The 26,019-nt window shown below is 43.0% G+C and overlaps 1 protein-coding gene across 2 annotated transcripts in view; it reads right to left on the bottom strand.

Annotated features, from left to right (window-relative positions):
• Nucleotides 1-25,134, bottom strand: part of LOC143172317 (transducin-like enhancer protein 4) — a 98,367-nt gene extending 73,233 nt beyond the window's left edge. For both annotated transcript variants that reach the window (XM_076361595.1, XM_076361596.1), the window contains exons 1-4: nt 25,006-25,134; nt 24,505-24,602; nt 23,332-23,395; nt 21,899-21,943 (exon numbers count right to left, since the gene is read on the bottom strand). In XM_076361595.1, coding sequence (XP_076217710.1) covers nt 21,899-21,943; nt 23,332-23,395; nt 24,505-24,602; nt 25,006-25,050 — 252 coding nt within the window. In that variant the 5' untranslated portion in view covers nt 25,051-25,134. The remainder of the gene's footprint in view (nt 1-21,898; nt 21,944-23,331; nt 23,396-24,504; nt 24,603-25,005) is intronic.
• Nucleotides 25,135-26,019: the final 885 nt, after the last annotated feature.

The raw sequence follows: 26,019 nt of genomic DNA, 5'->3' as shown, positions 1-26,019 counted from the left end.
TATGAGACATATCACGATTCTGAATAAAGCAAGCAAAAAAGCTAATCTTAGTATTTCACAGAAAATTAACTCTTCTTTCATAAAGAAGAATGTGTTTTGTTTTAATCACAGACTGTTGTCTGGAAGTGCTTACTGCCGTTCTACAGAACTAGAGGAAATACTGCAAGCCCTGAATACAAAATTTCTCTTCAGCCCTGAAGGAATGGTGTTTGGCAACTGAGCCACAAAAAGTCTAGTCTTCTAGTCAAAGAGAGTGGAGGGAAAAGTTCTCTGGTGAGAAGGATACTAAACAGATAACTACTTCTTCACTAAGCCAGTTTGTCAAGTTTAGGAGATTTAATCTGAGCAATGCATGTACAAGTTGAACGCAAGCGGGACCACCAGACTCTGCCAAATAATCATGGGTACATTCTCCACCTCACTTTCCTGTCAACCTTCTTTACAAACATCCCAGCTAAGCTCATGAAGTACTGTAAACTTGATACTTACTCTTTCTAAGTTAATTTAGGTGCTTATTTTGCACAAAATACTGCAGACAGCAACATAAGCAATAAATCGGAGTGGCAGAATTTTCAAAATCAATTTTCTAATGTACATCCCAATCCGTGGGCTGCTGAAGTGAACTGATAAGACATGGCTTTTATTTAATGTCTCGAGAACCACGTGGAGCTCAACTGAGCAAGAAAAGATACATATTGAATCATTCATGATTAAGACAATAAAAAGCAAGTCAAGTAAGGTGACATATAAACATGCTTCAGGGCTGTCACATCAAGGAAGTCAATGTTTTTTGATAATATTGACTTCTACCAGCAAGCAGGGGAATAGAAATGTACCGCCTGGAGATCCCCATAGTTCTTCAGTTGTTCAGGCTGCCACCAGGTAGCAAGCTGCATCCTGTCCTGCCCTGCCACAAGCACCTGAAGAGCATCCAGAAAAAAGACTGCAAGTGCAACTTGAAATGGCAGAGACTGGCTTCAATTTCCCTTTCTCGAAGGCAGCAGGAAACACTTGCTGAAAAAGCAGACAGAAACGAGTAAGGAGGGGACACTGCCACAGGAGGTGCTGTTTCCATCAGTAGAGTTTTGAAGTCCTCTGTAAGGTACTATCCCTTCACCTACCCGCAGTCCTCAGCATTTCACAGCAATACTTGTTTTGTGAAGTATGGCCTCATAACATAGGGATGAGAAGTTTCCACCACTCTCCACCAACTGAAGGAATCTGACTTCATAGTTTAAAAAAAACAACAAAACTTTTTTTTAAGCTTATAAACCTGTGGCATCACACGGCAGCTTCAGCTCCGAGTTCAGTCTTTTGCATCTGTCTCTTCACTGCAATTAGGTCAGAATTTCCCACTTTAGTCGTTCCCATAACAGCTGAAACACAGCAGCACATGCACAATCACCACTCCCTTACTACTCGATTCCTCCCCTCACACATCCCTCCCAAGAGTCTGACTACAGTTCTTCTGCGCCTGCTGGAAATGGCGCAAGCCGGTCTGAGCCTGTCATTGCAACTATATCATACAGTGCTTTTAGTGCACAGTTTTAATTTAATTGGATGCAGAAAGTCCCCTTTTTATTTACATCACAAGTTCATACTCTGTTTCTCAGGGGTAGCAGGAAAAGTAGTCAGAAGGAAATACTGCAGATCAGCAGTTTCAATGTGTACATCATGAAAAACTAATAAAAAGGGTGAGAGGTAGTCAAATCCTGTTCTCAGTAGACTTATGTTTAACTTGAGGTGTCCTTAACTGCCCTGGAAAAATATTAAGGAGGCAGCATTTCAGGAAACAGCTGAAAACCGCTAGCAGGTGAATCTAAAAGAAACCATGCTTTTAAAATTTACATATATAGTGCTTAGGAAAGGGGGTTCTGACACTCTTTTTAAATGTTACCACAAAATAAACACTAAAATCGTTTCCCCTCTACAAAATAGAGCTGTCATCGTCCACTTCTGATCCCCACCAGCACTTACCTTTCATTTGCAAATACACACAAAGGAAGACTCAGAAGTAGCTATAGGCACCCATTATCCTACTTTCACTTTCTGTATTATGGCTACAGTGCTTACTCTGGAGCAGTACGCTCCAAATGTTAATCACCGAGAAGCTGATACACTACCACGGTTGAGAACTGTGAAGCTTGTGCCAGACTTCCAGTTACATCTAACTACATCCAGTTACTGATCAGTCTTGAAGCTTGCAGAAAACACTACAACCAATGGTAACACGTAATAGTCTGACAAAAAAGAAGAAAATCTAAGTTTCTCCAGCAAGTGTTGTGTTGTGCCAGGTTTTAATGAACTATATAAAGCTGATCAATAAACTTATAAAAGCGGCAATCAGAAGTCTCCCATAAAAACAGGAAAAGCAACGTAACTGCTGAACTCAATTTATTTTCTTCCAGATTCGTCTGGAGGCCAGGAATCAGGCCTTCTGCATCAGGAACAAGGTTACTTCTCTTCCACCTCTGGTTTCCTTTGCTTACCAGCCTCAGCCCTGCAGGTCATTAAAGGTGGAGCCCGTAGCCTGATTCATTGATAATCATTCTTGATTATGTTTGCTCCCAGAAAAGATATATACTAGGCATCAGCATACTGATCTATTCAGTGGATTTGTTAGGTCTGGTTACAAGAATTCTTACAGTGTTTGAAAACTTTGTCATGTTTCGCCTTCAATCCCTCATCTCTTCTTCCTACCCAGCAATTTCACACCACGTGGTGAATAGCTATCAATTAGCTTAAGAAATCCAGCAAAAAAACCTGGTATTAATTGCAAGGAAAAATAGTCTACACAAAGGAAGAAACATTTTAACCCCTCTTCCATTGCGACTTCCTGTTGTACTATGAAAATGAGCAATACTCAGATGCAATTTCCATAGATTAAGGTAACAGATTCTTGTATTTGACGTAACAGATAAAAATCCTGCCCCATTTAAGCCAGTACACAAAAGCATGATTTTAACAACACCCCAAAAGAGATGAAAGAATAGTACAGTGGATTTTATAGCAATGCTATAATCAAGCTTCAATTTTGGATACTTGCAATGACACAAATTCAAATAAGGCATGTTACTATCTCAATTTTTAAACCCAGTGGAAGTATGATACTTGTTAATTCTTTCTGAAGATAAATAAATGTTTCATACTTGGTGGTGGCATCTTATCAAGTCCCAGTTTTTGGAATCAAGTGATCATCTGCGAATCAGATTACATTTAAGACACCTTTCTCCCTTTCCCACCTAGAGAGCTTTTTTTTTTTTTGCTTTTTTTTAAAAAAATCAACACTCAACAAATGAAAGTTATCTAAAATACTAAGGGTGTATAAGTAGGGCGCATTTTCTTTTACTCTGAATTTAAATGCCAGTTTCAACTTCAGGTTCTGACTCATGATTTCCACATGTTTTGAGATGGCAATGCCACATTTCTACTGAAGCACCAGCCGTGAACTTCCATACTGCAGCACCCTATGGATGGGCAAGCTAGGATGAACCGTCACCAGCCTTGTCACTTGGGGCTTACACCATACCGCATACGATGACACAGCCAGTCAGTATCCCAATTCCTTTCTTCTGGAACAGGTTGCCCTGAGAGTAAGAGGGACAGTACCGAGGAGCTGGTGAACTGAGTGCATTCATCCAACAAGGAAGGACTGGAAGTTCCATCACTTCACACATCTCTGCCGCCACTCAGATGATACTGATTCATACTAGTATTTTTTAAGTAAAACACTTGCTGTGACGACTAGCTCAACGGGAAGGGATTCTTGATGCAGCAGAATGCTGCTTTCCTGAGAGCAACAAGAAAACAACAGTCTGTAGCTCCGACTCCTATTGAGGAGAAAATATTGGTATGAATTGTCATGGCTCATAATTTCAATCATTGTGGATCATAACTACCTCTGCTGAAAATAACTCTATTTGGGTTTCAGCATTTCTGCAACTGGGGTTTCTTGCTATTTTTCCCCTAAGTGAAGGAGGACAAGGAAAGAACAGATAATTTTATCCTTCAACATGTGAATATCTGGCAAGTGGTAGTTTCACTAGTGAAGTACATCTAAAATAATAAGGCAGTTTACAATTCTCTTTTTAACCTTCCTAAGAAGACACATTTGCAAAGCAAATGCTAAGACATTTGTAAGACATGCATGCTTAATATGTTCAGGAAATTCACTTGTCCAAGACAGCTGGATACGCTAAGAACATCTTGATGTTCAATTCATTGGAATGGCATTCCCCCAGTAAAACTCCTGCCAGGACAGACTGAGTCAAGCAACACTAAGTGGCATTTATCTTTAAATTACATCAGCATTATTGAAGTTTTCAAATACTCTTCATCCAAGGGGATTTCAACTTAAAATAACTTTTTAAAGAAACACAAAGTTTAAGAAAACACCATAAAAAACAGAACAGGAGGCATGGAGCAAAGGAGAACCCTCTGGTTGGGAAATGTAGATTTCATGAACCCTTTTCCAGTGCTGTAACTCCCTGTGAGATCACACTTTGTGTGGAGAGCTACTGCGGACTGCATTAATTTCAGACAAATGCTCAAGATGCACCATATGTTAAGCACGCCCTTACTGCACCTACAGGCTTTAATAAAAACATCTAAAACGTGGAAAGTAGGTCAAATGTAAGCAAATGAAAGGGGTAAAGAATCAACTCTGAACAGATCAACCGTGTGATAATAATATCAACTCATTTCTCCTTAAACATGTTACTATCAGAAAAGGCATCAGTCAAACAGGATTCCTTCATAAAGTTGGTCCAATTTCGCACCCATGACCTCCCTATAAAGATGTCTGGGCCAGAAATACGGATTACGCACCCACCAACTGCTCTGTATGTGCTCTTGAGATAGAGAGAAGACTTGCGCTGTAGCTTCACATGCACTTTAAATTGGTATAAAAACAGGCACCGAAGAGGCTCTCCCCTAATCCAGCTACTCCTGCTCACCCCACCCTTGTGCTGCTAGCATTTTTGTGGTGAACCAAGAAAGGAACTTATCCAAGTTAAAACCCAGCCCCCCCAAAAATTATTTTTTTTAAATACAAACCCCATCCCAGACCCAGTTTACCATGGGGTTAACCCAAATGCGGGATTCACCCCTTTCATTATCAATACCACCTCCTGCCCACTTGAAGTGCACAAAAATCTTCAGTCTCAGACACACAAAACCTCTTAAGCTGAGACTTTTTGTGAACACTCCTTTGAGTCGGAAAACAAGAGCACAGTCAAGAGAGCAAACCACACAGCAGCACTCCTGGCAAGCTGCTCATCTTGTTACAGATACCGATACTTCTCTGGGCATGGGAAGGCACTCCGTTCCACTTCCTCCACTACCCTGCAACCAAGACGTATTGCTATCAACCACATCCTAAACTTTTCACCTCTCGGGTTAGCATCACGATCTGGTTTAGCTGCAAGTTTCGACTAGTCTTTACAGCCACCTGTTAGATCATCTGGTAAACCAAATCACCAACACCCAGAAACACAGTGAATTCAAAACAATAAATAAAAACTGGTGTACATTAGTGGTGGACATACTAGCTCGGTAGTGGTCAGATGAAGAAATTAATTGCTGTGGTCAAAACTGTGAAAAAAACACGCTCATAAAACAACGTGTTTTTTCGGTTATAGCTGACAGCATGACAGACAGCAAAACCACATTTCCGTCCCTGTTGTTTTTTTTTTTAATGGATCTCTGGCTTTTTGCCATGGACTAATTCTATGGTTTACCAAAATGCAGTCTCTGGGCTTGTTAATTTCATATTTTGTTTGCTAGGTCTGTAATCTTGCCACCCTTTTAATCAAAAAGGTTTCAGGCAAGCATTTATATGAAAAATACTCATTCAAATCCTAGCATTTTTACCCACAAAAATACACAGAGGTTGTATCTATTTTGGTTTATGAAAATCTGTTTTGCACAAAGTATTATAATTATTCACTTTCATAACAGCAGCTTCCCATGACAATTAGAGACTTAGTTGTGCTATTCTGCTTGCATTAGAAATTTGCCAGAATACAAAAAAGGAAACCTTAAAATCATTAAACTACCTACTGACTGACTGCAAACCTGTTTGTGTATAATTACTATCTGTTTTTCACAAAGACAACAGAAAAGGCCGGGGGGAGGAGGAAGGGAAGTACGTTTGGTGACTAGTGGATAGCTCAGACTCTGTTTCCTTTGTGTGAGCTTCAGTGAAGGTAAAAGAATAAGTTAGAAAATATTAACCTCTAATATAAAGGGAAGGCAGTTCAAAATGACTGATTTCTTTACTGAGGTAAGTTAGTTTTCACTACTGTAACATACCATGCTGCGTAGGTGCCAGCGAAGGAAAGAGAAGTGAGAAAAAGCTTATTTTTTAACAGCCACCAACAAGAGATACAGTGACTTTACCGTCACAAGTATAACTTCAGCTCATGAACACAAAAATGAAGTTGCCTTAAACTAGCTGCAGAACTGCCCAAGGAGCTGTAGAAATACTCAGCACAGTAAAACCTTGCTGACTCCTCCGTTAGCAGGACCTGAGTGCGTCTGTTCAACGGTGGTTAAAGCACACCTTTGAGTACTTCAGTCATACTCTTGAACACCATCCACATGCACCAAAAAGCACTTTATGTTAACTCTGTACCTGTAAACAAAGTTTTAAAAATAGATGCCATTTTCCGCCAATGCGGCCCAAAGCAATACAAAATTACTCTCGATATCCACCACAGAACCTGTGTAGACCTCATTTGAAATGGTTGTAAATTAGGCTTTCTCCAGTTCTACTGACTAGAGATTGTACACTGAGAGATATTATAGTCTTGCTAAATTCACAGCTGTTCTGCCTCCAAAATTAGCACCCTTCTGAGGAAGGGTAACCAAGAAAGGTAGCGGCAAAGTGATGCTTGGATAGAGAAAGTGACCTACTTTACCATCTAAATCCCACTGCTTCACCAAAGTGGAAAAGCACAGCAGTGTTTCAGTGGAGAGCACCAGATATCAAATCTTCCTCCTACATTATGCTGAAGACAGCCCTCAGACTAGTATTTCTTTTCCAAAGTCCGACCTGCATTTATGCTCAAAACTACATTTACAGCTTCTCACACATGAGGTATTCACATGCTGAGGAGTGAAGACTCAACCAAAGCTGTGATCCTCACTGTTGACTACTAGGCTGGTTTGCCTAATATTTTGACAACTCACATTTGTCATTATCTTCCTTCAATCTCTGCAACAAATAAATCAGGAAAGAGCCTTGTACAGATTCATTCTCTAATGGGGCAGGTAGACATTCACCTGAGGTTAAAAAGAGACTGGGAAACTAGCTACTTGAGATCTACACCAAGAGCCTACCTCAGACTAACTCTGCATAGAACCAGGAGGCACAGAAAGGTTTAACAAACCCTGTATTTTCCCTAACTTTACAATATAATTGCTTGCACCAGAGAATCAAGATCCCACTGTGCTGCAACCACTGCACATATAGCAACAAGCCCCACCTCTGGCATTTGCCAAGGTTTCGGCATGCAGGAAGAAGGTAGAGACATGCTACCACAATGTAGGAAAGTCTGTTTCGGTTTTCCCCAAAAAATCCCACCCAGGTAAAAAAGTAGTATTATCCCGAACAGAGGCTGAGAAGACAGATTACCAAGGGCAAACTTCCTTAATACAAATCAAAGCATTGACTGCATTACCGCTGAAAGGTACCTCACTGGAGCATGCTAATTGCAGTTGGGATGGGAAAAACAGCAGAATTCACATGGGAGACAAAACAAGGACAAAACTGTCTTGGGAAAGAGCACCCTGCCCCAAGCATCTTACAATCTAGAGAGGTAAACACAGCCACTTCTAAGTGACTCCCATGTAATAATACCTCACCTCCCATTTCTTAACATATTGCTCTCCAAAAACTCCTCTGTGGTTAAGGGTTGTGGTTCAGGAAATAGTATTACTTCCACTTCCCAGACAGAGAACTGAAGCAGTGAAAGCCAGAGGTGAAGTCTCCAGAAGGTATGCAATGGGATTTTTAAAAATACCTAAGCAGACTAGACATGTAATTCAGGCAGAAAGTCAGCAACTGACAGATGCCCAAGAAGATTTTCAAGAATTCTTCTTTTTAACAATTCAACAGGGAGGCACCTACCCATACCTATAGATACATAAATGTACCTTTGCATCTGAAAAAAAAAAGGCACATCAAATATAAAGGCTGGAGCACCGCAAGAATTTATCATTAAAATCCCAAACTACAATCTTCACCCCCTTGCCTCCCCACTCAGGAATGACGCAGTGCTGAGGTCACCAGAAGTGCATAGGAGTCTCCATCTCCAGCACTGAAGCTCCCCATTAACCCCGCTGAGTCCCCTTTCCAGACGTGTTCAGAAGAGTCTTTGGCTCGACAAGACCAAGCTCTTTGGCATCCAGCTCACAGCTAAGCCCTGCACACACCCTCCCCCCTGCAACTCCCCCAACTCAATGCTTCTCCACCCATGTTCCCCAGGGAGCTGAGAACCACTGCCAGAATTATTCCCACATAAAATACAGCAGCAGCATATTAAAAAAAAAAAAAAAAAAGGGGTGGAGAACATACAGAATTCTATGTAATAGCTTAGTGGTTAAGGAGTTTAATCAGAACATTATATACATGACTTTAAGTCTTTATTTACTTCTCCTTCCCACCTCCTAGGAGAACACCCTGTCTAATAGGCTTCTGTGAACTCTGGGAAGGAAATACTCCCAATTCTTCCACTGGAGAAGGAAAGTCCCTTTTCTAGTTCCTGCTAAGAATCATCGTACATGAAAAACCACCATGGGCTAAAACATGTAAATGGGTTTGGGGCAGGAACTGGAACCCAGCACAACTCCTTCCAGCTGGCCAGTCTTTCCAGGGCGACAGCACAGCATGCATCTCTCTTCTTTCAGCTCTACTGAACCATTAAGGATCTCATGCAAACCAGACAGCTTTCTGCTGGGTATCCCAGTCATTCTCCTGGGAGAGAAGAAACGTGGGTCTTGCTAGTAGACAGAAAAGTAGCTGAACTAAGACGAACCAAGAGTGTTGCCTTCTCCAGCTTTTTTGTTCATTTTTTCTTTAAGAAAAATCCACGCTATGCTTACACTTTAAAAGAAAGTTTAGGTGCCACTCTTCAAAAAGTGATTCTGAGACTACCAAGCCAAGGCAGCATGTCCTGGCAGCACCAACTTTGGTGTCTCAGCCTTCAAGAAGTGAGGGATTTAAGACACATCCGTGACGTCAACATTTCCCTATGAGTTACCCGCCATAAATGCTGGATTTCTTTGGCTCCTGGCTGAATCGCTTAACTCGCCCCACATACCGTAAGCATCCTTCTGCCCTCGTTCAGCTGGTCCTGCAGCCCAGTGGTGCAAAAGCACCTGCAGCATTGCTCCCCTCTTGCTGCAGACCAGTGGTCAAAGCGGCTTGTCCGGGGTCTCACAGGCATAGTCCAGAAACTTGCACCTGGATCCCCCCCAAGCCCCAGACCCTGGTGGCTGCATCTCATCCACCTGGGAGCTTTCTGCTTTGCTTCACATCAATATGGAGAGGTATTGCCTGTGTCTACAGATTTTCAGGCTCTCCAGGTTCTGTCGCAGGCTTAAACAAACCTCATGACCTTAATACAGTGCATACTTACAGTGGCATTTTTCTTTGAAAATGTGTAAACTAAGTTTATCCCAGGATTCTTCTCACCCACACAAAAAGACTTGTTAAAAATCAATGCTTTAGAAGAAATACACACCCGAGTTCCAGGCAGAAAACAGAACTAAGTAAAGAGCAACTAAACAAAGGACAAAACATCACCATTTCATACATTCACAAGGCCTATATGTCCATTTGGCTGAAGGCATGTTTGAAAAAAAATGTTGCATATGCAAAGAAGCTGCACGTTTGTATTTGCAAAAGAAAGTCTTACATCTTTCTACAGAGGTAGGTTTTGAAAGCGTATAATAACAAGGCTGCTAATGTTAGTCAGAAAAGCATCTTGTATACACATTTGAAAACTCATCTTCAAGCAGAAACCCACAACCTCAGAAAAAAACTACCCCACATGTATGCTCATGGGGGCTCTCTTCTTGTACAATCTTGTGGTGTTGTTCTTTATATCTCTATCTACGTAATCAAACCTAAGAACAAGAACAATTGTCATCCTCAGTCAAATGTGGTTTTAGAAAAAACATCAGAAACAAACCATTCTCCAGAAACTTCCAGGATGCCACAGGCACAAAATTGTAAGACTTTTTCTTATGCTGCCAACAAGTGAAACAGGATGCATGTTTTGGTATCAACAGTCTGTAGAGATAAACCAGGGAAAGTTGTCAGGGGGAAAAGAACTAAGTGCCTTGTAGAGATGCATGGAAAATGTCTTTCTCCTCATGTTATCCATGTAAAAGACACATTATTAGCTTTGTTTTCCTTAACAGCCATCTCTAGAAGCACATGGAAGCGGAGAGATGCAAAGGAAGCAGGACGTCACTCCTGAATGATAAACCAAGAGCTTATATGCAATTTACTTTTCAAGAGTAACACCTCCATATTTACATACAGACAAATACGTAACAAGTAACTCTGACATAAAAAGTCCTTTGATGTTTGGAGAAGTCAGTGTCTCTTCCACCAATAACGTTTTAGAGCAACAAATAAGCAAGAGACTCTCACAAATGCCTGGATTTTGTTATTGTTGTAGTTGTTGCTGATTAGGACAAGACTGAGAAAGAAAACATACAGTTTGTCCCCAGAAATTAAGAAGTACTGATAAAAGTTGTAAATAAGCAACATGGTCAAACTGCAACAGCTTTCTGTAATTAGGACAGAAAGCCTACTGGTTAAATTGAGTATAAGAATAAACAATCTATCCTTTGTTAACACGCTGACACAAACATACGGGGTGTATTTTATGCACAGTCTTTCCAATCTTCTTGTGTTATTCAAACACTATGGACTGATATTTTAAGAAGAGGCACCTACTTTGTATCTAGTCACATGCTTTATAAAATTACAGAAAGCAGACAGTAGTGGTGTTGTAGCTGACTCTCTTCTACACATCAGCACAGCGCCATCTTTCAAAGGGAGCACTGTGAAAGTGGATGGTTGTCATACAAAGTGAATGGTACTGCAGGGAAATAGGAGACATGAGAAGAAAACCAATTAACGAGTTCCCTCCAATCGTTCCTTGTTCTCTGCCTCCTCCCTAAAACCAAAAATCCAGCATAAGCGTTTTGGCCAGCTTTGGCCTTCTTTCTTTGCTTTCCTTCTCCAAATGTTATCACAAGATCAGCCCCCCCCCCCCCCCTATTTCCAACTTTTATCTCCAAATACAAGTAACAGAGTAGCAGGCAGGAGAACAACTCAAGTACCTTTAGTGTTATCTCCTGGTAACCTCTGGGGCATAAGGACAAAGGAAATCCCACAGCAGTTAAGGCACTGCTGGACCTCATTACACAGCAGGCAGGGGTTTGGAAGGAGTCCTCTTCCCTCCACAGCAAATACGTATTCATTCAATATTCTGTGATTCTCTAGAGCCTCTCATCTAATAATGGATGTTAACAAATTAAATCTTACATCACTCCCCATCATGTAAATATCATCACCATTTCAGAGAGGGAGACAGAGGCACAGAATGTTACGAGACTTTCAAAGTGTTGCAGAGCACAAGCTCAGAGTCAGATAAACCACAACTGCTAATTTGTCACGTTTTAAATTAAAAATGGCCTCCTCCCCAGATCCAAGGCAGTCGAGCCCCTGGGTAGGCATCTGCAGGTATCCAGAGCAGGAAACAGAACAGGTATCAATGCTGACTTTTCTCTGCAGACCCATGGTGCTTCACAAAGGATGAGTACTGAAGCCTTCATCCTGCAGCCACCATAAAAATCCAGCGGAGCCCCACATCCCTCTCAAAGCCAAAACCACAACATAGCTTGGCTCAACTGCTGGATTCAAATGACCACACAGAGCCCACGCTGCCACTGGCTACTTGGCTGTCAAGCAGCTAGATGGTGGCTTGTCCACCTCAAACCCAACACAGGATCTCCCAAGGCAGACAGGAAGCCCATGAGAGATGCTGCCGGAGCTACTGACAGAAACCCGGCCCTGCACAGCCCTCGGTGAAGCGGCTTTCATGAAAATGTGTGAACAAGCATTGCCAGGTCCAAGTGTGCCCCCTTCCCCAACCCTTAGCTGGGCTGCACTACAGTTATTTTGTCTCCCTTGCATTTAGTAACAGGAAAGCTTAATAGGAAAACACCACTGTGTTTTCAAAACAAAGCCCACAAGTGTTTCAGCTATGAGGCATGGCTGAAAACTCCTTATTCATTCCTGTGAAAGGTTACAAATAAGAAAAAGTAGTTGTCCAAGATAAAAACTTTTCTCAATGATTGCTCCACTTTCCCCATGGTTTTAAAAGGCAAAATTTGGATCAAATGCTAAATAGGAGTAATTGGTTGACCACCAAACAGAAGTTACAAGATAGACTGGATATCCAAATATATTAATGTAGAAGCCCTCAGTTAGCTATCTGCGTTATAAAGAATGAGCAAAAATGAAGTTCCACCACTCCTGCCGAGAAGCAAAGAGACACGAGAAGGAAAATGAGTGATCAAAATGCCACCTTCTCCCACAACCCCCAGCTAAAAATTCACTCCAATTTGTCTTATGATTAATTTTAAATAATGCTGTCATGTTAACATGGTAAATGATGGCTTCAGCCATTGAGCAACTGTCAAGAAGAACATCCTGCAACCCAGACTTTCCAAACACTGAGGTCCATGCAACATCACACAAGCCTCCTCCCAGCGCTGCAAGGGGGGACCAAGGATCACATCACTGTGCCAGCTCAGTGGGCTTCAGGTTACCTGCTCTTCCCTCATCCCCTGCTGAGTCTGTCGCTGTAACCCCGCGGACACCCTGTAATGAGTTTTGAGAAAGCTCTCTGCCTTGAGGACACAACAGACCCAGACTAGACCTATTTGCTGTTGTTCTTGGGTTTAAAAATGTCAGTTAAATTTCAATAGTATTTGCTGTCACTCCCTACAAGTACCACAATGCTTTATTAAGTATTTGCAGAGAGCACGCGTTGGCCCTGCTGTGTTTTGATTTGTCGGTTTTGGGTTCAAAGTCGGAAAAGTCAAGGGGAAAGGGGCCCCTTTGCTTTCCAAAGTACACTTCTGCCACAGTAAACCTGCATCACTGGCTACGCCTGTAACTGAAACCCAGGCGATGTCTTATCAGCAGCCTCACCATGCCCTCTATACAGTGCCACTCCATCACCCGCTACCCAGGACGGGGTCAGAGGGGTTTTTTTGCATTTGCAAATTCTCCAAACAACTGAGACACTAAGAGAAGCCAGGCACATAAGCAGACAGAGTAGATACAAGAGAAGTTTATTGTATTTAAATTGGAGGAAAGAGCAGCTTTTTAAAAAATTAAATGCTCTCAGTGATCATATACAACATGCGCACAGTACACAACACATGCCAAACAAAATCTAGTGGCAGGACCTATTGTCATGCAGATTCTTTATAGCATGAAGGGGACAGATTTTGACTTCTGCTCAACTGTGAGATGCTCTGCTGAGGTTTTTAAGCAAACACAAGAAAAAGAAAAGCACACGTTCTCATCGCCAACGTTCCACATCCCAAACATAACAGTGAAAGGCTTTTCTCCTTTGAAGAAGTTGAAACTCATCCAGCAAATGTCAGAAACCTCTGGCAGTGTAAGATCCTGCAGAGAAACCATTTAAGCAGACCAAAAGAGAGAGGCCAAGTTAGAAGACCTCCACTCAAAACGATGTCCTGTGTTCCCTCACCTTCTAACACAGAAAGGGGAATTGCCAGCAGCGTATCTGTGCCATCTTACGATATATAACCCACAAAAACTTAACAGGCTATGATATATGACCCACAAAAACTTAACAAGCAATTCCAGAAAGAGTATGTATATATTTTTAATTTGGTATTATTTTTTCTTAGGAGAGTAAACCTCACACATCTTCTGAGAATAGGAAATTATGACAAAAGTTGCCAGCTGTTTCTCATACCCAGCTCCCTTGACTTTATCGTGAATCTTGGGACATTTCACTCCTTACTCGCGAAAAATGATTATGGGAGAATACTGAATGAAAAACTAAGAAGCATGAGGCAAGTGCAGTTTGACAGCTTAAAATTAGAAAGAAAATAAAAAGAACCCCAAATTTGTTATTTTTATCTCATGATTAATTTTAAGCCAGCCTCATGATTTTCTGGGGACTGGCATGACTTAACATTTGGAGTTGGCAATATTGCATACCTTGCAAATACATAATCATAACGAGACCATTTCAGGTTTACCGTGGAGACTATAACTTTGACTTGCCTGACATCTGCACATTTAACACCTTAGCCATAACACCACAGCGTTCAATACCAGAGCATTACGTACCTGTCCTGGGCTAGGAAAGATGATTCCTTATGTCTAAATCCTATCCATGCAGGCAAGAAAGCACTATTTAGAGTTCTGTTTACTATTTGTGACATATTCCAGTTATATTTAAAAAACATTATTTAAAAAAAAAGTTATGGACACCTCCTTTTGACATTGTGCCAAATCGCTCCCTGCTACACTGAACTACAGAGTTTGTGCCACCACTAAGATAAACAGTATCAACGTAAAAAATTTAGAGAAGTACTTCAAGGTACCAGTGGAACTGTACAAATATCATCTTGAACCAAGACAAAACCTGTAAAAATATACAGATAAACAGAGAGACAAATAGGTATTCTGAAAACTACTTCCTATTTTTGTATTTTAAAATAAAGATTAATTTTTAATTCAAACATTCATTTTTTTTCGACGAATAGCATTTCTTGAGTATAGATAAGTTTGGCGTCAAGTATTGTCATCTGTTAGTTAATTCAAGTATCGTTTTATACATCCTGTGTTTCACATTATCATCTTTGTTCTGCTCCCGCTGCGCCTTGTGGCTAAATAGGTTTTCTGAAAGTCAGTGGCAACAGATGTGCTCAATCTGCAGACAGCAAAAGAAGTGACTTCTGTAACAACTACAATCGCACTGTTCACAAACTGGCCCACATCTGTGATAAACACAGTTCTCTATTATGTCCACAAATAGCACATCATATCTTCTCATTAAAAAAAAAAAAAAAAAAAGAAGACCAAATTGGTAAGTCTGAATTCTCAACGTTTGGCAGCCTTGGTGTTAAGAGTCACATCTGTCTCCCGGCTTTAATGCACTGAGTCCATGGTATACACTGTGACTGACCTGTGTGAGCACCCCCTTCATTTTTTGTAACATAAACTGAAATCAGAATCCCTGCCTCGAGGAGCTTACAATCACAATTATTTCACATGCCTGAATCCTTATGTTTAAAGTTATTTCAGTTGCTGAGCCAAGCAGCCAAACATTTTCAAGCCAGATTTACAATCGCCTCTGCAGCCTTAATTCTACTTTCCTAATGTCTATTTTGTGCACTGAAAGAGATCCTCTAGGAAAACTGGTAATGAGATCAGCGAGTGTATAACTGGAAACTGCACCACAATGCACACACACAATGGGGCAGGATCAGCTTATACAAATGCTGTAAAGCTTGGGCATCCCAGCATTCCGATACCTCACTTTGAAACCTATCTGCTAATTAATGATTTTTTCCTTTTTTGCCCCCAAAAGGAAGGCAAATCTCACTGCACAAAATGGTGCAAAAGTTATTATATACAAAATGGTGACAAAGCTTCCCTCTCCTGGCAGGTAATAAGTTCTGACTGTTCAGTGGGAGCCTTATGCCGGAGTCATATTTCCACCCCGCTGGCTGACCCAAAGAGCCAGCGGCAGCGCCAAGCGGGAGGGGGGCCTCCTGCTGCGGATGGACAGACGGACGGAGGTACACATCACCTCTCCCTCTGCCTTCCCTCTCCCCCACCGCTGCCCAAAAGGGGCTGGGGGTTCTTGCCAGAACGATGTCCCTTAATGCAAACAGCAAAGGTGATGGAGTTTCTTGCATTAAGGAAAAAAAAAAGTTTGCAAGAATTTTTTTATAGGGGGAGGTGTTAGGCAACCCTAACCACAGGGTCCCCACTGGCCCCTCTGTAACTACAAGTGGGCCCATAAACTAACACAGTCAGTGAGGCAGCATCACGGCAATTAGCATCTTTCAAAGACAGAAAAATGCTTTTATGTTTAAGCACTGTAGAGCACAGCCTTTTGCCAGTAAAAACAGAGCGTATGTCTTAATTTAAAAGTTTGCTCAGCATGTTTTGTGCTACTTCCTGTGTCTTAAGCATCTGTCTGAATTGCCGAAACAAGTGGGGAAAAATAACACTTTCCTTTGCTTATGAATGGCAAAACCAGGGTGAAATGGAAGTTCTTGTCCTCATGCATGTTATTCTGCAGTTGTGGGGGGAGAGGTTATTTCAACAGTAACTGGTGGAGAAGTGGAAACAGCAAACTTCCCAGTAATTAACAGGACCTCTCCACAGAAAGGCTATCTAACATCTGTATCATGAGGAAAAGAAAGCACAGAATCTCGTTTCAGAACGTAGCAGTTATTACCAAGTAAAAGGTTTCTGGTTTAACAGCAGAATAATACATTTTCTAACTTTTCATAAGCTTCTAAGCTTTTCTGCTGGCTTCACAGAGGCTAAATAACCTAAAACTGGGACAAACAAGCCTCAGTTGTCAAACTGATTTGACAACCTATTTTTTACATTTTGCGACTTTGATGGAAAAGCCACTTGTTTTTCTCTTCCTCCTTAATAGTCCTGTGTGAGCTGCAGCCTTCAAAATTTCACTTCTAATCTCTCTCATTTTGAAGTTTTCCAGTTCAGTTCTGACTACCCACTGCCTATATCTCTATTAAATCTTTCCTACTGTTTATAATGGAGAACAAATTCAACTGGTATAATTTTAGCTGGCTTTCCAGCTATTCTTCGAACGGAAGACAATATACTCTCAACTACTGACTGTGTTAAAAAAAAAAGTGCACACATGCATGCACACACATTCACACCAAGCCCAGACCATTGCCAAAAAAAAAAAAAAGAGTATTTTTCCATTACACAGCGCATATACAAACCAATTCTCTGTGATATATGTGTTTTATGGCCATGAAGATGAAAAACGGTCAAAACTCTGCCCTAAATTAAACAAATTGATTCCCATCTTTACCCCTTTACCAAAATAATTTACTAAGGCTTAAGAAGCAAGCAAACTCAGGGCTGGGATGTCGTACAGCCCATATATTAACTCAAGTCAGCAATAAATCTCCCCTTACTCTCCATACTACTTTCTTAAATAGCTCACTATAAAGCCCCAACCTAATTAAAAACAGCTTTCTCGGCAACAGTGGCCTTGATTTCACTTACTTACACATTAACTGCAGCCTCCGTTTGGCCAATCCAGTCTATTCCCTGTACCACGCAGGGCCTTTTATCTGCCCTGGACAGCATTTTCTCCAGCAGATGAAGTAGATGCCGATTGATTTGCTGTCGAGCATGGTAAATTAATAGCAACAAATTGCTGAGGGCCCCATCTCGCTGCTCCACCATGCTTCGGCAGTTTTGCTTTATTTGCTCCATGATGGGCAGCAGTCAGGCCTCTTCAAGTCAATTTCTTCTTAACAACCTGCAATACTTTTCAATGGTGAAAATAGAGCCGTTCCTTGTAAGTCAGAAATCAATATCCTATTGCCCTCAGAAAATGCTAAACAAGCAGTATTGGCAATCCACTTGGTACTAGAGGGTATCAGATATAATGCAAATCCATACTGCTTCCCTCCTCGTAGTTATTACAGTTTGCTAAAAGGTTCCTAATGCCATTTATCATCATTTACCATCGACTACTGCAGCTATGATTATGATATCCTATCAGCTAGCAGAACCCTTTCATTTCTATCCAATTAATATTTTAGCAGCACTCAAATGCTTGTTGCCCAAGTCTTGTAATAAAATTTACATGGATTGGACTGATTTTTTTTTTTTTTTTAACTGTGATCTTAAAAAGTCATTTCATTTAATTTTTAATACTCAGCTTCTTAAAAGATCTGAATTTTCTTTCAAAAATGCTGAAACCCAACATTCTAGCATGTGAGTTAGCTCAAAGACAGAGGTCTAACCAAAAAGAGTGACTCAGAATTTACATATTGCCACCTCCAAAAAACTTAACTGAAGTAAAAAGTGCATGCTGTATCCTATTTATGCCTTCCATCAGTCCCATTCACAAATATGTTGTCTGTAGCCAAATACAGACACTTATTTTAAGCGATAATTACCATTCTGAATTAAAACCTTCAGCAAGCATGTTTGATTACAGCAATTTAAATAAACTGTTTACCATAACATTAAAACAGCCTAATTTCAGAAATTAAACCAAATGACCACCACCACCAAGTAGCAACAGTATATTAGAAACACAGAGCAGCATGTCAACTCTTCATTCATAAACTATCCACTGAGCCTCTTAAAAACAAATGTTAAAAAAGCAACTTAGTAAGAAATGGGTAAGAATCTTCAGACCACACTCAAACATTCATATTTATGCTAATATTGAAATTTAAAACTGTAGGGAAGTATCTGTTCATAATGCAACCCAAAACCCCTCAACTCAATGCCTTTTTTTTGGAATGTGTCTATTTTGAAGCTCTATTGATCCTAGAACAGAAAATCAAAAATTAACTTACTATTTTAGGCTGTAACACCACATGTCACAATATACCCCACACTTGTCTTTAAAAAAAAATACAAATGACTAATTCTACCAGTATAATGCTATTTACTCAGTTACCAAAATTTAAATTAATTATGTTCTCAAACATAATTGTTAAAAATTGGCAACATTATGCAGGCTTAATTAAGATTAAATCCAATTTACTAAATGTACTTTAATTGGTACTAATTACATTAGCTTTCCTTTCAGAATGACAAATTCCCCATAGGTTTCACTTTAATAGTCTTCTATCAAAATCAACACAGGATGACTGATGATGAGCATCACACGAGGGGTGGGAAAAGAGATGCTCTTCCCCCCTCTCCCCCCCCAGACACACAGGCACACTCACTACCGCTGCTCTCTGCGCGTTTATCCTTTTATCAATTTGCTAAGTCACAGAGTCATGACTCCATCACAGCCATCATTTTCTGTTCCAGTGAAAAATTTCTCTAAAAATAAATACTCTGTGGCTGGGAGCAGCCAAGAAGAACAGAAGCTTTAACAGAAAAATACACAAAGGTTTCCAATATCAGGGCCACCAATTACTAGGGTACTTCCAAGGACTCCAGGGAGTCCTGCTCTTGAACCCTTTGAGACGCAAATCTAATAAGTGAATAAGCCTAACCTGATCTTGAGAACTAGGCCCAATTACGCCGAAGGGCAACTTCACTGCATTATTGCCTGCTTTCCATTACAAGGGCATCCAGCGAGTACATCTGGAAAAGAACCTGAGAGGAACCAAGGCTGTCTGCCCAGAAAAACAAATAAAGACAGATATGCCTCTGTGCTAAAGTGAAAAAAAGAAAGAAAATATAATAAGTAGGTGGTTTGCAGGGCTGTCTGTATTTCATAATGTGATAAACTGCCCTCAGGATTTTTTATATGATTGAATTTAGAGAGCTGGGGGGGGGAGGAGAAGGGGGGGGGGGGGAGGTGAATCGCTCAATTTCAGCCGAGTAAAATTCAAAGATGAGAGAGGAAGGGAACGGAATTTAAGGTGGAAGACTAAAAAAGCTTTGCACACATCAAATGAAGCAATCAACGCTATCTATATAATATACCAAATTGGACCCTAGTGCTGTGATCATAAAGCAAGATGGGAAGTATTTTGCAGTTGCTGGAGCAAAAGGAGAAAGGAAAAAAAAAAAAAAAAAAACACGCTGTGGCAATAGAAGGGGAGACATGAGAGATATGAAATTGATATCAGATTTAAGAATGATAGCAAACAAGTTTCTTAGCCGCAGCTAATTTGAACCAACATCTGACAAAATATTTAAGTGTTTTGCATGAGAGTATGATACTTAAACTACTAATTTGAACAGACTGAACACTAATGGAAAAAGGTGTGTAATTAAAACCTAGTCCTTTTTTAATCCCCACACTTAGGTGTAACTAAGTATTTAATTTCTCCAGAATATCACTGACAACTCCATCACCATAACTGTATACAATTTCTGAAGTAAAGCATTTAGAAATTAAAAGGGCTTTCAATGTGGGTTTTTTCCCCCCCACTTAATACAGTTTAATTACACACTGCACTTGCAAGCTGATTTTGTCCCACAGAATTTTACGCAGTCAGTGTAAGTCTACATATAACTAACTGCTGTAAAAACTGGGTACCTAGAAATATGAACAAGTTTGACTGCGATGCTTGCTTTCAAACGCCTATAAGAATTTGCTACGTAGGTGGCCTATAAGGACTCTAGTCTTTGCGAATTGTTTCCATATCTACTGCTTTACTGATTGGGGGGGGGTTTGTTTTGGGTTTTTGTTTTGTTTTTTCTGTTTTTTTAAATGGCACCTGAAACAATCTGGCTATTCATTTGAGAACAGACCCAACACCTCCAAGAGTCAGTGACCAGTTTTTCCACCAGCACCCAATTGGGTCCAGAGTCACCACGTACGTACAATCTGATCAGCTGCAATCACAGCCTTTTCCTCTCAACCATTCATTAAATGCACTTGTTGAGTCTTCACGGTACCTGTGAGGAGAACATCTAAATTCAACAGGTCTAGGTATATGTCTGTAAAATAACATGTACGTACAAGGTCCCATAAGTTTGGAGCTGCGGACGCAAAATGCTCTGAGGCAGGAAATCCCACCGTCTTCAGATTTGTATGCCATCTAGTGCAAATGGCCCTAATCAGTACTGTGGCATTGGGATGCTAATGCAATACAAAATACAATGAATAACAAATAACATGAAAAAACATTTCACTTGTATGTCTGCTCTCAACAAGATAAAGAAATCCTATTTCCACAACCCAGAGAAGTTCCAAATCCCTAACTCTGAACAGAAACGCATACAAACCAACTTTCAGATAGTCCTTCTTCTCCCATCCAACCATTTCTTTATTTCTGCAGTTTACACTCCCCAGCAATGCTGGCGAATTGCTCAACCGTTTGCTAAAATGAGTTGTCAGTATTAAACTCCACCACATAAAAAGTTCTCTCACTGGAAAAGAGGTCAGATGTTTAATTCATTCTCCCCTAGAGAAGGTTAAAACCACACATTACCGAATAAGAAACTCTGATTTACACTACCATGCTCCTTCTGACTAATCTCCTGCTAATCTTGGCCTAAGTGCTAGATTTCAAGGCACAAAAACAAGCATGCTATCATCCTCGCAGAAAGCTCATTTACTCTTTCGTGTTTGAGATGCTAAGACACTGGTTTTGGACAAAGGTCCGAGTAAGCAGTCTGAGGGAAACAGAAACATGGCTGTGCATCAATTGTTTTTGTAGCTCCAGCTTAAATCAGTCCAGGTTAACCGAAGAGAACAGTCTTTTCCACTTGCAAATACAAATCCCTCGACACCTAATATGCATTCGTGATGTAGCTATCATCCCAAAATGTAAACCCCAAAGGTTCGAGGTCAGACAGATCTGAAGGTACAACCCACATACCCATCCCTACTCACATACACCCTCCCCGTGCAGTACAGGACCACTTGCACATGAGGAGATTGCATGTGGAAAGTCAACCGAATAATGCACAACCGGTAGCCAAGACCGTAACCTACGCAAAGCCCATACACCATACGCAAGATGGAAGTTTCAGGGCCAGGTTAAGTACAAAAAAATTTCCAATGCACTCAAGTATGCAATTAAAGCAAGTCACACAGAATACAGATCTGTTTTAAGACTGATGGGAGAAATTACACAGAGCATTCTTACACAAAACAAATTATCTACCTACCTGTTTATGCATCTCTATATTCAGCCCATAGGACATCTCGTAATACTAAGAAAGAAGAAGATGACTCTATTAGACCTTGCAATTGTGAAAACCATTCCAAAATTCACTTTGACTCAAACATCATCTGTACAAAGACATACAGACCTAAAAACATTTATTGGCCTTGAAGAGCTCCTGGAATTCGAAAGAGCATTTCACGGGAACCTTTTTTTTTTTGCATTTTTTGCTTTATCTACATTGCTTCATGTCAAATTTACAAAGAACAGCCATAAAACAAGGAAAAAACCAGACAACAAAAAAAATCACGAAAAGTAATCACAACCAGAGTTAAAGATTAGAAGCAGAAAAAAAGCCACACAGAAAACGCTCAAGATTTTATTCCCTAGCACACATAAAAGATGCCAAAAAACCCGCCCAAAGTGCTTGAAGCCAGACACATATAAATCAGCAATGTCTAACAGACCGGTTATTCAATATTTTAAATTAAAAACACAAAAAACCCGCAGTTAAATTGCAGGGATGCAAAAAATGAAAGAGCATGGAAATTCAGAGCCAAAGCAGATACATAATCTAAGTATGTCCTGTGGTGCCTGAGGATTGCGGCGAACTCAGTTCAGTGTGTAATGTTAGTACCAAACAATCTCCAAGACTTAGTTGTATCAGGCATGAAAAAGACAACTGCAAGCCTTAACATTTGCTTGTGCTCTTGGTTAAGAATTTTTCAAGGTTATTTACTCTTTTTGTAAATACAAGGGTGTTATTTGTCACGTACAGATGGAAAACGGCTAATCCGTCATAGATGTACAAGAGAGCACATAGCAAGAGCTCCTCTGGAGTTACCATGATCCATCACGCAATTACGTATTTAGAGATGTCTTCCTATGCACATTATTTAACCAGGCAGACCACAACCATTGAGGAAATCCCCTTCACAGCTGAGATCCCTACCATTCTGAATTTAGTGAAACAATGAACCGGCTGCCCAGGTGCAAGTTCTTCTAGGAAGTAGGCTTCAGGTTTGTATGCGTACATGTACAATTTTGGCTTACTCCCATCATAGAAAAAAATATTATCCCTAACCGTTTTACGGAGATATGATCATTGGGAGAAGTCAGCAAAAGTGAAAACATCATCCCCAGGTACGCTAGGAAAGTTGTACACGGCTTTAAAGGGCTGACAAGTAATCTGCTAGCATTCGGAAGAAATATCCCCAATCGCTTAAAAGGTTAAAAAGCAGGTTTTGCACGGAAATTAACTGCTGCCAACAAGTTATAAACCCCTGAAACTACGGATTTATAACGGAAGCACTGATGCAACCTCAACAACAGCAGCGCTACTACAATCTTTCTGTTCGCCTCCAGCAATCCGAATGTATTTCGGTCTCAGTATACCAAGCTAATAGACATTTTGAATTTGTTATGCAGCTTGCTTACCATGACATAATGTCGCTGCATCTCTGTCTTCTCACTGGCCAGTTTTTCACATTCTAGCTTTAAACTGTTCGAGACACAAAAAGGAAAAAGCATGGGTACTTCATAACACAAAACTGACATTCTCCTGAGCACAGGTTACTCCCCTTTTCAAGCACTTCTCCAACACACAAATAGAACTGTGCATTCCAGCTCTTGCTTGGGAGTTCAGGGTGGGGTTTGTAGTTTTCCCTCTTTTGAGACACATTGTGCAACATCCTCATCTCCTAAGCAAACTGCATAGAGTACGCAGGAGAATATTTTCCTCAGATGAAAAAAACCCCAACGCTGGTTCACAGCAGAAGCACACAGGGGTTCATACCTATAACACTTAAGCTTGAGAAGCCACTTACAAATCCGTAATTTGGGTTTTGGAGTTTTTATTTAAATGAGTTTTAGAAACACATCTTGCTTTCACTCAACCCACAGAGGAATCAAACACATATCACCACTTCAAGGAGCATGAAGTTGCTGATTTTTGTTTTGTTTTTCTGTTACCGATGACAGAACTGCAAGGAAAATACCGCAAGTAATTTAAGGACTACCGTGGTAAACACGAACACCTCCGCTGCTTTTTTTGTTTGTTTTCAGAAGCCCGCTAAACAATCGTACCAGAAGTCACTTGTCACTTTGAGGACACAGCACTCTTCCACCTAAGGATAATGAAATAGCTCGCCGCCTCACTTCCAGGTTATCAGCACTTGACATGTCAATGAAAGGCGCGAGGGGGCCGAGCCAAGACAAGATGCGTGTCCTGAGCGGCATTTTGAAGAAAAGCAGAGGACGAGCCCAGCCGGCCACATATTTTTCCACCAACCCCCACCCCACCGCCCCCGCCCCCCCCTCCCCCCCCCCAAAAAAAAACCCCACCACAAACCGGGTCGTGGGGAAAACAAGAAAATCCGCTCGCACCGTCCGGCTCAGGGTCCCTGTGAGCCCCCCCGCCTCCAGGGCCGGGAGCGGCGCCTGGATGCGGAGCGGCCGGCGGAGGATCGCCCGGCTGGGGTGGGTCCGCCCCGCGCCCGGTCTCCGCCGGGGGGTCCCGGCGCCCCCGCCCCGCCGCCTCCCCGGACAGCGGCGGTGGAAAGCGGCGAGAGGCGAGCCCGCGCGGGGCTCGGGGAAAGTAGACAGCGTTACCTGTGGTACTGAGCCTGCAAAAACTGAAACTCCTCCTTAATCCGATCGCAGGACTCGGAAATGGTGAATTTAAAGGGCTGCGCTGGCTGGTGAGGAGCCTGCAAGCAAGCAACAGCGGGTCTTTTAATCGCCCCTTCTCGCTCGCCCGCCCGCGGCTCCCCCCGCCCGGCCCCGCGGCCCTCGCACCCGGGCTCCGCGGAGGCGCAGCCGCCCGGACCCCCGCCCGCCTGAGGCGCCCCGGGCTGCTGCCCCGACGGGGCCGCCGGCGGTGCGGGGCCGCCGCGGGGGGAGGCGTCGCCCGCTCGGACCCCCCGCACCGGCTGTAGCCGCGGGACGCGGGGCGGGCGCCGGGACCGCCGCGCACCGGGCGGGGGCAACTCGGAGGAGCCAACCCCGGCCCGGGGCGGCGGCGGCGGCGCGGCGGACAACAATAAGAAAATGGCTACAACTCCGCGGTGCCCGCGCCAGAGCGCTGCCCGCGGGGCCGCCGCCGCCACTCACCGGGTGCCGGGTCTGCGGGTACATCTTGCTCAGGTCGCGGATCATCCACGCCGCTTCGGGGGGCGCTGACGGCCGGAGCGGCGGGGATCAGGGCTGCAGACGCGGCGGCGGCGGGCAGGGACGCCCCGGCCCCGCCGCCCCGGGGCTGGCGGGGCACCGCCGGCAGCAGCGAGGCGCGGCGGCGACGGCGGCGTCCGCGGCGCGCGGGGGCCGCTGCCACATCCCCCGGGGGCGGTCAGCGGGCGGCGCCGACCGGCTCTCCCGAGCGCCGCCGCTCCGCGGGCTCCGGCGCGCTGCGAGCCCCGTGCGGTGGCGGGCGAGGAGGAGGAGGAGGGCGGGAAAAGCCCCTCCGCCGGCGCCGGTGCGCGCTCCGCCAGAGATCCCCGCCGGCAGTTTCCTCCCCTTCTGCAAACTTTTACTGCTGCCGGCGACTCTCCAGCCCCCGGCGCCGAGCGGGGCGCGGAGCGGGGCGCCCCGGCGGGGAGGGCGGCTGCGGCGGGCGGGCGGGCGGCTGCCCCGCGCAGCGCTGCCGCCGCGGAGGTGCGGTGCGGTGCGGTGCCCTTTTGTGTGGCGGGCTGGTCCTCGCTCCTACCGCCCGGACCGCATCTCCCCCGCTCGTGCTGCTTGGCCGCTCTTTTTTCGCTTTGTTTTTTTTTTTTTCAATTAAAAATTAAAAAGCGAGAAAGACGAAAAAGAAGATACGGCCCGGGCTGCTTTATTTATGTCTTTTTTTTTTTTTCTTTTTTCCCTCCTCGCCTTTCGAAACTCCGGGAAGTGGCGGCGGCAGCGGCGGCGCCGCGCGGAGCGGAGCCCCGTGCCGTGCCCGGCCCGGCGGCTCGGCTCGGCTCGGCTCGGCCCGGCCCGGCCCGGCCCGGCCCTGCCTGGCCCGGCCCAGCCCAGCCCAGCCCGGCCCGCCGCCGCCGCTCCGCGCCGCTCCCACAGCACGCTCTGGCGAGGTGACTCCTTTGACCAAATTTAGCAGCGGCTGGTCATTAACATTCTGATACATATTCA

Source organism: Aptenodytes patagonicus, chromosome Z (assembly GCF_965638725.1).
Source record: "Aptenodytes patagonicus chromosome Z, bAptPat1.pri.cur, whole genome shotgun sequence".
Classification (NCBI taxonomy): Eukaryota; Metazoa; Chordata; class Aves; order Sphenisciformes; family Spheniscidae; genus Aptenodytes; species Aptenodytes patagonicus.
The sequence above is the reverse complement of the archived record's forward strand: the minus strand, read 5'-3'. Positions and strand labels throughout refer to the sequence as shown.